At 52.1% G+C, this 12571-nt stretch overlaps 1 protein-coding gene across 1 annotated transcript in view; it reads right to left on the bottom strand.

Annotated features, from left to right (window-relative positions):
- Nucleotides 1–12571, bottom strand: part of LOC111555239 — a 151804-nt gene that overhangs the window by 34973 nt on the left and 104260 nt on the right. Inside the window, exons 43-46 of the mRNA XM_031934456.1 lie at nt 10762–10969; nt 7486–7652; nt 5980–6092; nt 4121–4202 (exon numbers count right to left, since the gene is read on the bottom strand). Of these exons, the coding sequence (XP_031790316.1) occupies nt 4121–4202; nt 5980–6092; nt 7486–7652; nt 10762–10969 (570 nt within the window). The remainder of the gene's footprint in view (nt 1–4120; nt 4203–5979; nt 6093–7485; nt 7653–10761; nt 10970–12571) is intronic.

Genomic DNA, 12571 nt, shown 5'->3' on the forward strand with positions numbered 1-12571 from the left:
AGCTCCCGGGGCTGGATGAACTTTGATGATGTGAGGGTTTGAAGCCTCAGGTTAGGTCATCAAGTGTGGCCATGGCAACTATACCCTTATGCCCTCCCCACTATAACACTGACTTGAAAGTATCTACCAGCCTGGCACCAGCAGGCAAGAATTCTAGTTGCAGTACTGTTGCAGACAGCAGGGGGCAGTCTAGCAGAAATAACTATGCTTAGGCATGTGTCAGCATCAAACACAACACAACTCCAAGTGTGGATCCACCACTGAGAGGTGAGTGATCTCCAGCTAGTTCCTTAACCACTCGAGCCTTCTCTTCCAAAAACACGGATAAGGACACCTATTTTATTATGGGTTGTTGTGAAAATTGTATGAAATACTAACTTCCAGGTTGGCTGAAAAGCAGTGGTGGGGGGGAACTTACTAAAAATATAGATTCTGGGCTCCCACTTAAAACCTACAAAAACAGAGTCTCTGGGAAGATGTTCAAGAGCTGTTTTTTTTTTTTTTTTTTTTAAGAAGGTGTTTTGCTCTGTTGCCCAGACTGGAGTGCAGCGGCTCACTGCAACCTCTGCCTCCTAGGTTCAAGTGATTCTTCTGCCTCAGCCTCCTGAGTAGGTAAGATTACAGGCATGTACCACCATGCCCAGCTAATTTTTGTATTTTGTTTGAGACGGAGTCTCGCTCTGTCGCCCAGGCTGGAGCGCAGTGGCCGGATCTCAGCTCACTGCAAGCTCCGCCTCCCGGGTTCACGCCATTCTCCTGCCTCAGCCTCCCGAGTAGCTGAGACTACAGGCGCCTGCCACCTCGCCCGGCTAACTTTTTGCATTTTTAGTAGAGATGGGGTTTCACCGTGTTAGCCAGGATGGTCTCGATCTCCTGACCTCGTGATCCGCCCGCCTCAGCCTCCCAAAGTGCTGGGATTACAGGCTTGAGCCACCGTGCCCGGCCAATTTTTGTATTTTTAGTAGAGACGGGGTTTCACCATGTTGGCCAGGCTGGTCTCAAACTCCTGACCTCAAGTGATCCACCCTCCTCAACCTCCCAAAGTGCTAGGATTACAGGTGTGAGCCACTGCACCCATCTAAGAGCTGATATTTTTAACGATCTTACTAAATGCATCATTACATTAGTGATACCCCATGTCAACAATGTTCAACCTGAATCTTCAACAAACAATCTGACAAATCCACATTAGGAGGATGTTTCGCCAAATAACTTCCTGGACACTTCAAAATTGTCAATGCAGGACTTTTGTGTGTGTGTGTTTTTTTTAAGACAGGGAGAGGGTCTGCTCTGTCATCTAGGCTAGAGTGTACAGTAGTGTGAACACGGCACACTGCAGCCTCAACCTCCTGGACTCAAGCAATTCTCCGAAACCTCGGCCTCCGTGGTAGCTGAGATACAGGTACACACCGCCATGCCTGGCTAGTTTTTTAATTTTTTGCAGAGACGGGGTCTCCCTAGGTTGCAGATTGTTTTGAACTCCTGAACTCTACTAATTCTCCTGCCTCGGCCTCCTGAAGTGTTGGGATTACAAGTGTGAGCCACTGCATCCGGTTGGGATTTTTTTTTAAGGTGGTTAATGACAATAAAATGTTTAGGGGGAATTATATCTGCAACTTACTTTGAAATGTATCCAAAAATAAGATGGATGGATGAAGAGCTATGTGATTATGTGAAATAAAACGTGAACAGGAAAATCTAGGTATGTGGGTATTCAACATAAAATTACTTCAATTCTTTAGTGTCTAAAAAATTATATAATAAAATGTTGGAGGGCCGGATGCAGTGATTCATGCCTGTAATCCCAGCACTTTGCGAGGCCGAGGTGGGCGGATCATTTGAGCTCAGGAGTTCGAGACGAGCCTGGCCAACATGGTGAAACCCCATCTCTATTAAAAATACAAAAATTATTCAGGCATGGTAGTGCAGCCTGTAATCTCAGCTCTTCAGGAGGCTGAGGCAAGAGAATCGCTTAAACCCAGGGGCAGAGGTTGCAGTGAGTCGAGATCATGCCACTGCACTCCAGTCTGGGTGACAGAGCAAACCTTCTTCTCAAAAAAAGTAAAAAAATAAAAATAAAAATAAAAAAATAAGACAAGGAAAGGTAGGGTGTAGAAGGAGAATGTTCTAGATCAGGAGTTGCCGTTTGGGTCAAATTTGGCCCACAACCTAATTTTATAAATAAAGTTTTATTGTAACAGCCATGTCTATTCACCTACATATCCTCTATAGCTGCTTTTCTGTTACAGTGACAATTCTGAGTAGTTGTAACAGCGACCATAAGGCCTGCAACCCCCACACATTTTACTTCACAATAAAAGTTTGTAGACCTCTGTTCTAGATTAAGAAAATTAAAAAGACATGGCAACTACGCATGCTGTGTGATCTTGGCCTGCATCCCGGATTTAAAACAAAACAAAACAGTTTTTTGAAAGAACATTAGTGGGAAAGCTGGGAAATTGTATATGGGCTGTACATTAAATGAAGGTATTACTTCAACGTTCAATTTCCTGAATGCTGTAATTATTGTGTTAAATCAGAAAATATTCTTGTTACAGAAAATAGTTGAAGTATATCAGAGTAAAAAGGTGGTGCCTTCAGAAACATCTCTATATTAATTCTTAACGATACAGAAAAAATGTGTCTAATGATACAAATTTATGTAACATAGGTAAGAAATATGGAAAGATATTAACAACTGGTCAACATTCACTGTCCTACAGTAACTTTTATATAGGTTGAAATGACTCAAAATAAAACTTGGGAAAAAATTAAGAAGGTCCCTGAATGGAGCCTGCTGTGGTGGTACCACCTGTAGTTCCAGCTACTCCAGAGGCTGAAGCAGGAGGATCACTTGCACCCAGGAACCTGAGGCTGCAGTGAACTATGATCATGTCACCACACTCCAGCCCGGGTAACAGAGCAAGACCCTGTCTCAGAAAGAAGTTTTAAAAATAAAAAATAAGGCTGGGCGTGGTGGCTCATGCCTGTAATCCCAACATTTGGGAGGCTGAGATGTGTGGATCGTTTGAGGTCAGGAGTTTGCAACCAGCCTCGATATCATGGTGAAAACCCGTCTCTACCAAAAATAGAAAAATTAGCCAGATGTGGTGGTGCACTCCTGTAACTCCAGCTACTCAGGAGGCTGGGGCAGGAGAATCATTTGAACCAGGGAGGTGGAGGTTGCAGTGAGCCGAAACTGTGCCTCAGTGAACCGAAATTGTGCCACTGCACTCCAGCCTGGGTGACAGAGACTTTGTCAAAACAGAGAAAGAGAGAGAGAGAGAAAAGCAAGAAAGAAAAGCAAGAAAAGAAAGGAAGGAAGGAAAAGAGATAAAGAGAGAGAGAAAGAAAGAGAGAGAGAGAAGTTCCCTGAATGATTATGCAGTTGTAGTGAAGTTTGAGGAACTCCAAAATCATGTGTAAATGTGGCAGGGGACCCAGCACATAGCACGCGCTCTGTAAACAAAGGCGGCCTGGGCCAGGGTGGGGAGAGCCTACCAAAACGTGGTGGCTGGTAGCAAAATGAAGTGACCAATTGGCAGATGTGACCATTCATGCATGCACTCACCTATTCATGCCCTATTTTTTACTGAACACCTACTGTGTGCTGGGCCCTGTGCCAGGCACTAGGCATGCCCTCCAGGAGCTCCGGATTTGGGCACAGATGACAGCTCAGGGGGAGAGAGGAACCTGGCCTAATTCTACTGGGCCCTCCTGTCCACTCCTACGATGCCCCCTGCAGTCCTGCATGCAGGGCAGAGATGGGGGTGACGCTGGCTCAGCTCCAAAGGGTTGTATCATCTGCTCCAGCCTCTACAAGTGTGCCAGGCTGGGTGAGGCAATGCCAGGCGCCAGGCACTGGGTGAGGAGGCCTTCCCCATCTCCCGAAGGGCTTGTGGGCCTGACTAGGGGCCATGGGGGCTGGCCCAGGAATGCAAACCTGGGTGTGTTTGGGAAAGCTGGAGCCAGGGGTTTCTGAGGGTTGCCCACCGGAGCCTGCTGCAGGCTGGCGAACAGATGTGCATGCGTTAACACTCCCCAGAGGGGCCTGGCTCTCTCTCACCTCGGCCCAGGCATCTGCAACCAGTTAGGGACCAGGCAGCTGGGGCACAGTTACCTTAGCTGAGGCTGAGGCTGAGCTGGGGCAGCAGCCCAGGAGGGAGGGGAGGTGATGCTGGCCGGAGAATAGCAGCTCTTTGCTAGAAGAAAGGAAAGAGAAGGCCTGAAGCTGGTGAGATGGCACCTTGTCCAGTGCCCCTAGGGCCAGGTTGAGACCAAGTCAACTTCCCCAAGAGAGGGTCACAGAGCCAGGATCACATCAGTGGCCTAATGCAGGGCTATTCACACACCCCAAGGCCCAAGGGCCATACAGTGCCCCAGTTAGGGCTGGACTCTGGAGCCAAGTTACCTGGATTTGAGTCCCGGCTTGGCCTCTGCCTAGCTCTGGCACTAGGGGCAAGCTTCTTGGTTGCCCCTGAGCCTCAGTTTCCCCATTGGTATCAATGGTGAAGCATGGCTCTGGGCTTCAAGTCTTCCATGAGCCCATCAGTGAGCTTTCTTGGGTTGGTCCCATGGGAGCCACAGCAGGGTGTGGACAGCAGGATTTTAACCCCCTGGCTCCCTCCCAGGGATCCTCCTCACATAGCACCCCTCCCCTCACTCCTCCAGGCCAGGGTCGTTATGGTCTCCACGCTTTTCTTTCTTTCTTTTTTTTTTTCTTCACTAGAGACAGGGTCTTTCTCTGTCAGCCAGGCTGGAGTGCAGTGGTGCCATCTCTGCTCACTGAAGCCTCGGTCTCCCAGACTCAAGTGAGCATCCTGAGCAACTGGGACTACAATCATGCGTCACCATGCCAGGCTCATTTTTAAGATTTTTTCTGTAGGCCGGGTGTGGTGGCTCACGCTTGTAATCCCAGCACTTTGGGAGGCCGAGGCGGGCGGATCACGAGGTCAGATCGAGACCATCCTGGCTAACACGGTGAAATCCCGTCTCTACTAAAAATACAAAAAATTAGCCAGGCGTGGTGGCGGGCGCCTGTAGCCCCAGCTACTTGGAAGGCTGAGGCAGGAAAATGGTGTGAACCCGGGAGGCGGAGCTTGCAGTAAGCCGAGATTGCGCCACTGCACTCCAGCCTGAGTGACAGAGCAAGACTTCGTTTCCAAAAAAAAAAAAAAAAAGATTTTTTGTAGCAATGGGGATCTCACTATATTGCCCAGGCTGGCCTCGAGCTCCTGGGCTTAGGCAATCCTCCCACCTCGACCTCCCAAAGCACTGGGATTACAGGTGTGAGCCACTGTGCCAGGCCTGTCCCCCGTGTTGCTAACTCCAGGGTGCTGCACCCTCCCGTCAGGTTCCTCTCCACCTCCCCGTCTTAGCCTTGGCACAGTCGACGTCCTGGCTCATGGACTTTACTGTTGTGGTGTGTCCTGAGCACTGTAAAATGCTTAGCAGCATCTGTGGCCTCTATACACTGACCCTCACAGTGTCGTCCTCCCCAGTGTAGCAACCAGAAATTCCCCAGGCTTTGCTGAAAGTCCCTGGGGGGAAACTCGCCCCTAGGTGAGAACCACTGATCTACCCTTTCAACAAGTGGCTTACTCACCCCCTCCCTCACTGCTGAGACCCGAGCACTAGAGCCTGGCTGGTGGCCCCTGACTTAGTGCACACATAGGAGCACCAAGCACCTCACCAGGCCCCCAGTCCTAAGGGCACTAATAGTTACTAATAAGTGTTTGGGGCCTGGGATGCACTTCGTTTCTGAGGCCAAGAACTCGTGCCCTGCCTGGAGAGGCGGAGGGATTTTTATAGCTGTGTGACCTTGGAAAAGTCGCTTGGCCTCTCTGAGCCTTCCTACTCATATTTATGCAGCGGGGCTGAGCAGAGGATTGAGAGGTGCTGTATCCAGCGATGGTGCACAGTAGGTGCCCAGCCAATGGCTCCTCCCCCGACTCCTCTCCTCCTGGGGGCCCCCCTCACCTGACTGCCTGGTTCTGGCCACGGACGTCGAGGACCAAGGTGGCCTGAGAATCACAGGTCAGCTGCAGCGAGGAGCTCATCTCTTCTGCCTCCCAGAGTCCTTGGAACACAAGCTGAGGATGGAGCAGGCTGTGAGATGTGCGGGTGTAGACAGCCTGAGGAGCCTCAGAGGCCTGGTGGGGACCCCAGCCAAGCTCTACAGCCCAGCACATCCCTGTCCCCAACCCCAGCATGGCCTGGGAGCCACAGAAGCCCCGCAGGCTTGGCTCATCCAACACTCTCATAGATGCTGAGGATGCAGGGCCAGGGTTGGCTCCGATTGCAGCTGAGGTTGGCAGTACCCACCGAGGGAACCCAAAGGACAGCTGCAGCCCAGACAGTGGCAGAGCATGTGCTCCCTGGAGGACTCCGTGTCACCTGACCTCGGGGCCAGGAAAGGGTTTAGATGAAGTCAGGGGCACGGGGTATCCAATCTACTCAGCTGTGGGGTACAGGGCAGAGATCCTTTGCAGCAGTGGTGACAGCCTGGCCCCCTCACCCGCCGGGAGCTGCCCCCACCTCCCACAGCAGAGTGGAGTAGGGCAGGAGTTGCTGGGTAACCTGAAACAGGCTGTGAAAGAAGCATTAATGCCTGGCTCTGCAATACTCTCTGTGTTGGAGAAGGAGGGCCCAGCTAGGCAGGATGAGTTCATGCCAAGTGACAGTGGTCAGGGCATGGCCCCATGTGGGTTCCTCTTCACCGAGGCAGGAGGACACCAAAAGGAAGAGCCCAGGTGCCACCTCTGAGTCCCTATTTTGCTGCTTACTTGCTAGGTGACCTTGGGCAAGTCGCCCACACTCTCACATGTGACCCACAGATGACGATGATAATAGTCATTGTCACACCATCAGCATCATCTTCCCCTTCATCACAGCAGGTGCTTCTTAAGCATCTACGCAGGCATTAATGGGATTAACTCACTCCACCCTCACAACCTCCACATTTTAGGTAATATCATCGTCCCCATGTTGCAGATGAGGAGATGAGGGCACAGACAGGTGAAGGAGTTTGCCCAAGGCCACACAGCTGGCAAGCAGCAGGGCTGGGATCTGAACACCGGAGAGGGCCTTCGTAAGGATGGTGCCATCCTGCCTCTCTGGGGCATTAGGAGGATGAGACTAACGAATGCCCATCAGCCCTTTAAAGGGGGCTGAGCACGGGGCAGGCGCTTGACAAGCAGGAGCTTTGATTCCGACCCAAGACTGCAGGGCAGAAGGACGCAGGCCAGGAGCCAGATGAGGCCCCGGGCACCCACCCACGCCAGCCCTGTGATTGGGAACGCAGAGACTGCTCAGCAGACCTGGTTACAGCAATTATGAATGAAGCCTTTGTAAACTGTAAAGTACTGAGGAAACCCAAGGCCTGACCCTCCCCACCCACCCTGCACACAGTGGGTCCTCTGCACACGAGGAATCGGACAGAGGGGACAGAATTTGGAGGGAGGTCCTGTCCCATCCACTCCTTACCTGGTTGGTGAAGGGCAGGCCCAGCCTCTGGAGAGCAGGCACTGCATGGCTGGCATTGGCCACCAACTGCAATGGGCCATACAGTGGCCAAGCCACCAGGGCTGCCAGGTCCACGCTGACTCCACCGTCCCTGCCACGGAGGGCTGCCCTGGCCTGGGTCTGGGTCTCTAGAGGCAGAGAATAGCATGGACTACTGAGGACAGGTTCACCTCCCTTCTCACTAAAGGAACACACCAGACTGCAGGAGAGGCCATGCCCTGTGGCCCTCAAACACAACACCAACAGGAAAGGGCAAGGCTGCCACAGCGTGGGGGCTGGGTGGGGTCAACCACTTTGAGCCTCCTTGACATCACCTATAATTTGTCCCTGAGGATCTAGGCCGGGGTGGCTCCTTCTCTCATTGAAGTTGAAGTTGCTGAAATGACACCTCCTCCAAGAAGCCTCCCCTGACTGCCCATCTGAAGTCCCTCCCAATCCTTTGCTGCCAGGCATCCTCCATCCCATCTCCCTGGAGTGTAGTTCCCAGCACAACCTGAAATGACCTCGCTCACTTACTTACTGGGTCCCTGCTCCCCATACTCTCACCCCACCAGAAGGTCAGTCCCTGGGGGCGGGGTTTCTCTTAGGACAGCTCCCGACACACAGCGGGGGTGCGGTGAGTGCTTTCTAAATGATTCCTGAGGATTATCCGAGTAGCCTGCAGAAGAATCAGCATGAGGTCTGCTCTCCACAAATGGCCACTGCGGCCACTGACTTCCACCTGCAGCCACCTGGCCCTGGCTGGAGGGTCCCGTCCCTCCCATCACCCCCTACAGAACAGGAGATTCTGGCTCACAATTAGGAGTTTCTTCTTTAACTTAAATTCCCTTTGCTACACAGAGAAACCCATCGGGTCCGGGAGCCCCAGAGCAAACAGATGGCGCCTGCTCTATGTCAGACGCCAGGTTCCCGTGGGGTGCAGCTCACGGCTTGGGCTGAGGCCCAAGTGACACTCAGCCAGGCTCCAGCGCCTCCCATCTGGCCAGCAGGGTGGACGAACTCCACAGCTCTGAGCCTCAACTTCCTTATCTATGAGGTGGGCGCAGCCCGCCTGCCCGCCTCAGGGGACAGCGCCCAGAGTGAATGGGGTAACACACAGGAGAGGACCACTTATGGGACACGCAGAAGGCCTCAGGAAAGCCTTCCTTCCTTCCTCGTTCAACATTCAACCACATGTACCACTATGTGCAGGGCATGAGGAGAGCGGACACAGTCCCCACGCCCGGGAGCATCGCGCTGTCAGAGACACCAGGAATGTTAACGACAGGCAGAAAGCGTCCCGAGAGGTGGCAACAGCAGACTGTGGACAGCAGTGGGAGAAGGGAGAGGTCATTCCTGGCTGGGGGCGGCCATACCAGGCATCCTGGGTCGGGAACTAGAGCGGCGTGGAGGTGGTCACCCAGGATGACCTCCCCCTCACTCTGCTATCATGTCCCTAACGAACCGTGAGGTCATCTCAGACTGGGGACAATTTCCCCATGTGATCCTGTCCTCTGTTCACCCCCCAGGAGGCTGAGGGCCAAAAATAACGTGCTTTCTGTTTGTTTGTTTTTTTGACACAAAGTTTCACTCTGTGGCCCAGGCTGGATTGCAGTGGCGTGATCTCAGCTCACTGCAACCTCCGCCTCCCGGGTTCAAGTGATTCTTGTGCCTCAGCTTCCTGAATAGCTGGGACTACAGGCATGCACCACCATGCCCAGCTAATTTTTTTTTTTTTTTTTTTTTTTTTTTTTGGTAGAGACAGGGTTTTAGCCTGTTGGCCAGGCTAGTCTCGAAATCCTGACCTCAAATGATCCACCCACCTTGGCCTCCCAAAGTGCTAAGATTATAGGTGTGAGCCATTGCACCCGGCCCCCAAAATAAAAAAGTTTGAGGCCAACAGAAGATGCCTTAGGGGACTGGGGAGTCCCAGGGGTCCTGAATGGTTAAGAGTCACGTCTCCATAATCTATATGCGGGTCAGAGGGTGTCTCTGGGTTCAATCTTCCCTTTGTCATTATCAGCTGTGTGACCTGGACCAGGTGACTCAACCTCTCTGAGCCTCCATTCTTCATCTGCAGAATGGGAATGATATTCCTAACCCTACCTCATAGGCTTGTTCACGCATTCATTCAATACCTACTATGTGCCCTGCAACAAAGCAGACAGAAGTCATCCCTGCCCTCACAGAGCACACATTCTGGTGATTCTAGCGTAGAAAGAATGAGAAACAAAGGCATTTGTATGCTACATGTATGTCAAATGACAGAGCTGGGGAGAGGGATGGGAGAGGGATGGAAGGAGATGGGGAGGTAGAAAAGAAAGGCCTCCCTGAGATGCCACTAGAAAAACACCTAAGGGAGGTGAGGAAGCCAGGCAGGCGTGTCGGAGAGAAGCATTGCAGGCAGCAGGATCAGCCTGTGCCAAGGTCCTGGGGCCACAGCAAGCCTGGCGTGTTGAAGAACAGCGAGGAGTGGAATAAGTAGGGCTGGGGGCTGGGAGATGAAGAGAGAGAGGGGAAGGGTGTGGATTCTGATGGCTCACAGGCCCCTCTAAGACCTTTGACTTTCCCCCTGTGTGATTGGGACGGCTGTACTATATTGAGCTCTCGTGTGTACACAGCTTGCCTGGCATGTATGCAGTAAGTGCTCAGCCAGTGCTGCCTCCTCTTGTTGCTTTTATCTTCCCACCATGATGGGTTGAACCGTGTCCCCAAAAAAGAGATACTGAAGTCCCACCTCCCTCACCCTATCCTGTGATTATGACTTTATTTAAAAACAAGGTCTTTACAGATGTAATCAAGTAAAAATAAGGTCATATCCAAATCGGACAGGCCCTCAATCCACTGTGGATTGTTTTTGCTTTTATTTTGAGACAGAGTCTCATTCTGTCACCCAGGCTGGAGTGCAGTGTTGCAATCATAGCTCACTGCACCTTCAACCTTCTGGCTCAAGCAATCCCCTTCCTCAGCCTCCCGAGTAGCTGGGACCACACACAGGTGCCACCACACCTAGCTAAGATTTCTATGTTTAAAGCCATCTGTTGTGTGGGACTTCGTTGTGGAAGTCTTAGAAAACTAATCCGCCTGTCTCGGGAATTAGGTCATTGATGGGCAAGGCTGTCCTGGTTGTCCTAGAGCCCAGAGCCACACTGGGCTTGATGGGGGTGCCACCTGGGTCCAGGTCTGAGGCTGCTGGGCTGGCCCATGCATGGAGGAAGCCAGCTCCCCAGTCCCGGGGCTGTGCGCTGGGTGCCTTACCATTTATCTGCAGCTCAGCGCTCAGGCAGGCCTCGCCTGGGAACCCTGCCCACAACAAGGCCTCACTCTTGTGCCAGCTCCGGCCGGAGAGCTCCAGGTGCCCATCACGGTAACAGCAGCTCACAGAGTAGTTGAGGAATGTGGGCCCCATCATGATGCGTCCAGAATGCTCGAAGCCGGAGCTGCCATTGTCAATGTCCACAGAGACCTGGAATGACAACGAGGAGACGCTGGACCACCCTGTGCAGAGAGAACCAGCCCGAGTGAAGCTGGCACTGGCTCCCACAAACCCTGGGGTTATCAGTGCCATTCACGTCACTGTGGTGGGAGGAACTCACACCCTCTTGCAGGAGGTTTGATGACCAACGTGGTTACTCCAGCTAATTACACAAGCACCCAGGAGACCATAGAGAAAACCCGGAGAGACCAATCAGGAAGTGGGGCAGGCAGGGGAGAGGAGGCCTGGGGAGGATGGCTGGAAAGACTGTGGGAAGACCAAGATGTCCTGGCTGGTGCAAAACAGGTTGTAAACCACAGTCTACATCTGTTCTTGTAAACAAAGTCACTGGAACACAGCCCTGCCTGTTTGTCAGAGGCATTTGAACCAGAGCAACTCCATCTTGAACAGACGCTGGGTAAAACAAGGCTGAGACCTACCGGGCTGCATTCCCAGGAGGTTAGGCATTCTAAGTCACAGGACGACATAGGAGGTCAGCACAAGACACAGGTCATAAAGACCTTGCTGATAAAACAGGTTGCAGTAAAGAAGCCGGCTAAATCCCACCAAACCAAGATGGAGATGATAGTGACCTCTGGTCGTCCTCACGGCTACACTCCCACCAGCGCCACGACAATTTACAGATATCATAGCAACGTCAGGAAGTTACCCTATATGGTCAAAAAAGGGGAGGGATGAATAATCCACCTCTTATTTAGCACATCATCAAGAAATAACCATAAAAATGGGCAACCAGCAGCCCTAAATTATTTCTTGCCCAAGATCCAAGAACCCTCCCCTTGGGGTCTGGATTGAGACTCCGTTCCAGTAACATGTTCACGTCCTATTCCCGTGACTGTTGTCACAACACAACAGCAGCAGAATGGAGGCACTGTGGCAGAGACTGCAGGGCCGCAGGGCTACGGAGCCTAAGACGTTGACCATCTGGCCCTTGATGGAAAAAGTTTCTCAAACTTTGCTGTAAGATGTAATTCCCTCCCATGCCACCCACAACTGTCTCGGTAAAACCTTCAGTGAGGCTGGGCGCGGTGGTTCACGCCTGTAATCTCAGCACCTTGGGAGGCCAAGGATGGCAGATAACTTGAGGTTAGGAGTTTCAGACTGTCCTGGCCAACATGGCAAAACCCCATCTCTACTAAAAATACAAAAATTAGCCAGGTGTGGTAGCAGTTGTCTATAATCCCAATTACTTGGAGGCTTAGGTGGGAGACTCTCTTGAACCCAGTGGGCGGAGGTTGCAGTGGGTTGAGATCACGTTACTGCACTCCAACCTGGGTGAAAGAGCGAAACTCCATCTCAAAAAACAAAAACCTTCAGTGAAATCTCCACCACCTCCTTCCACCATTATCGAAGGAGCTACCCATGCATGAAGGAGCAGGGATGAATGAGGAAGGTGGAGAGGATACCTTGAGCCCCTGTGACCCAAAGAATGAGCTGCGGCCCAGCAGTGACTGCATGAGAAATGCAGGGTCTCAGGCCCCACCCCAGACCTGCTGAATCAAGGGAAGGGGGGCATGGGAGGGGGAGGGGAGGGGGAAGGGAACAGGAAGGGGGGGTGGGAGAGGGAAGAGG

This window comes from Piliocolobus tephrosceles, chromosome 17 (assembly GCF_002776525.5).
Source record: "Piliocolobus tephrosceles isolate RC106 chromosome 17, ASM277652v3, whole genome shotgun sequence".
Lineage (NCBI taxonomy): Eukaryota > Metazoa > Chordata > Mammalia > Primates > Cercopithecidae > Piliocolobus > Piliocolobus tephrosceles.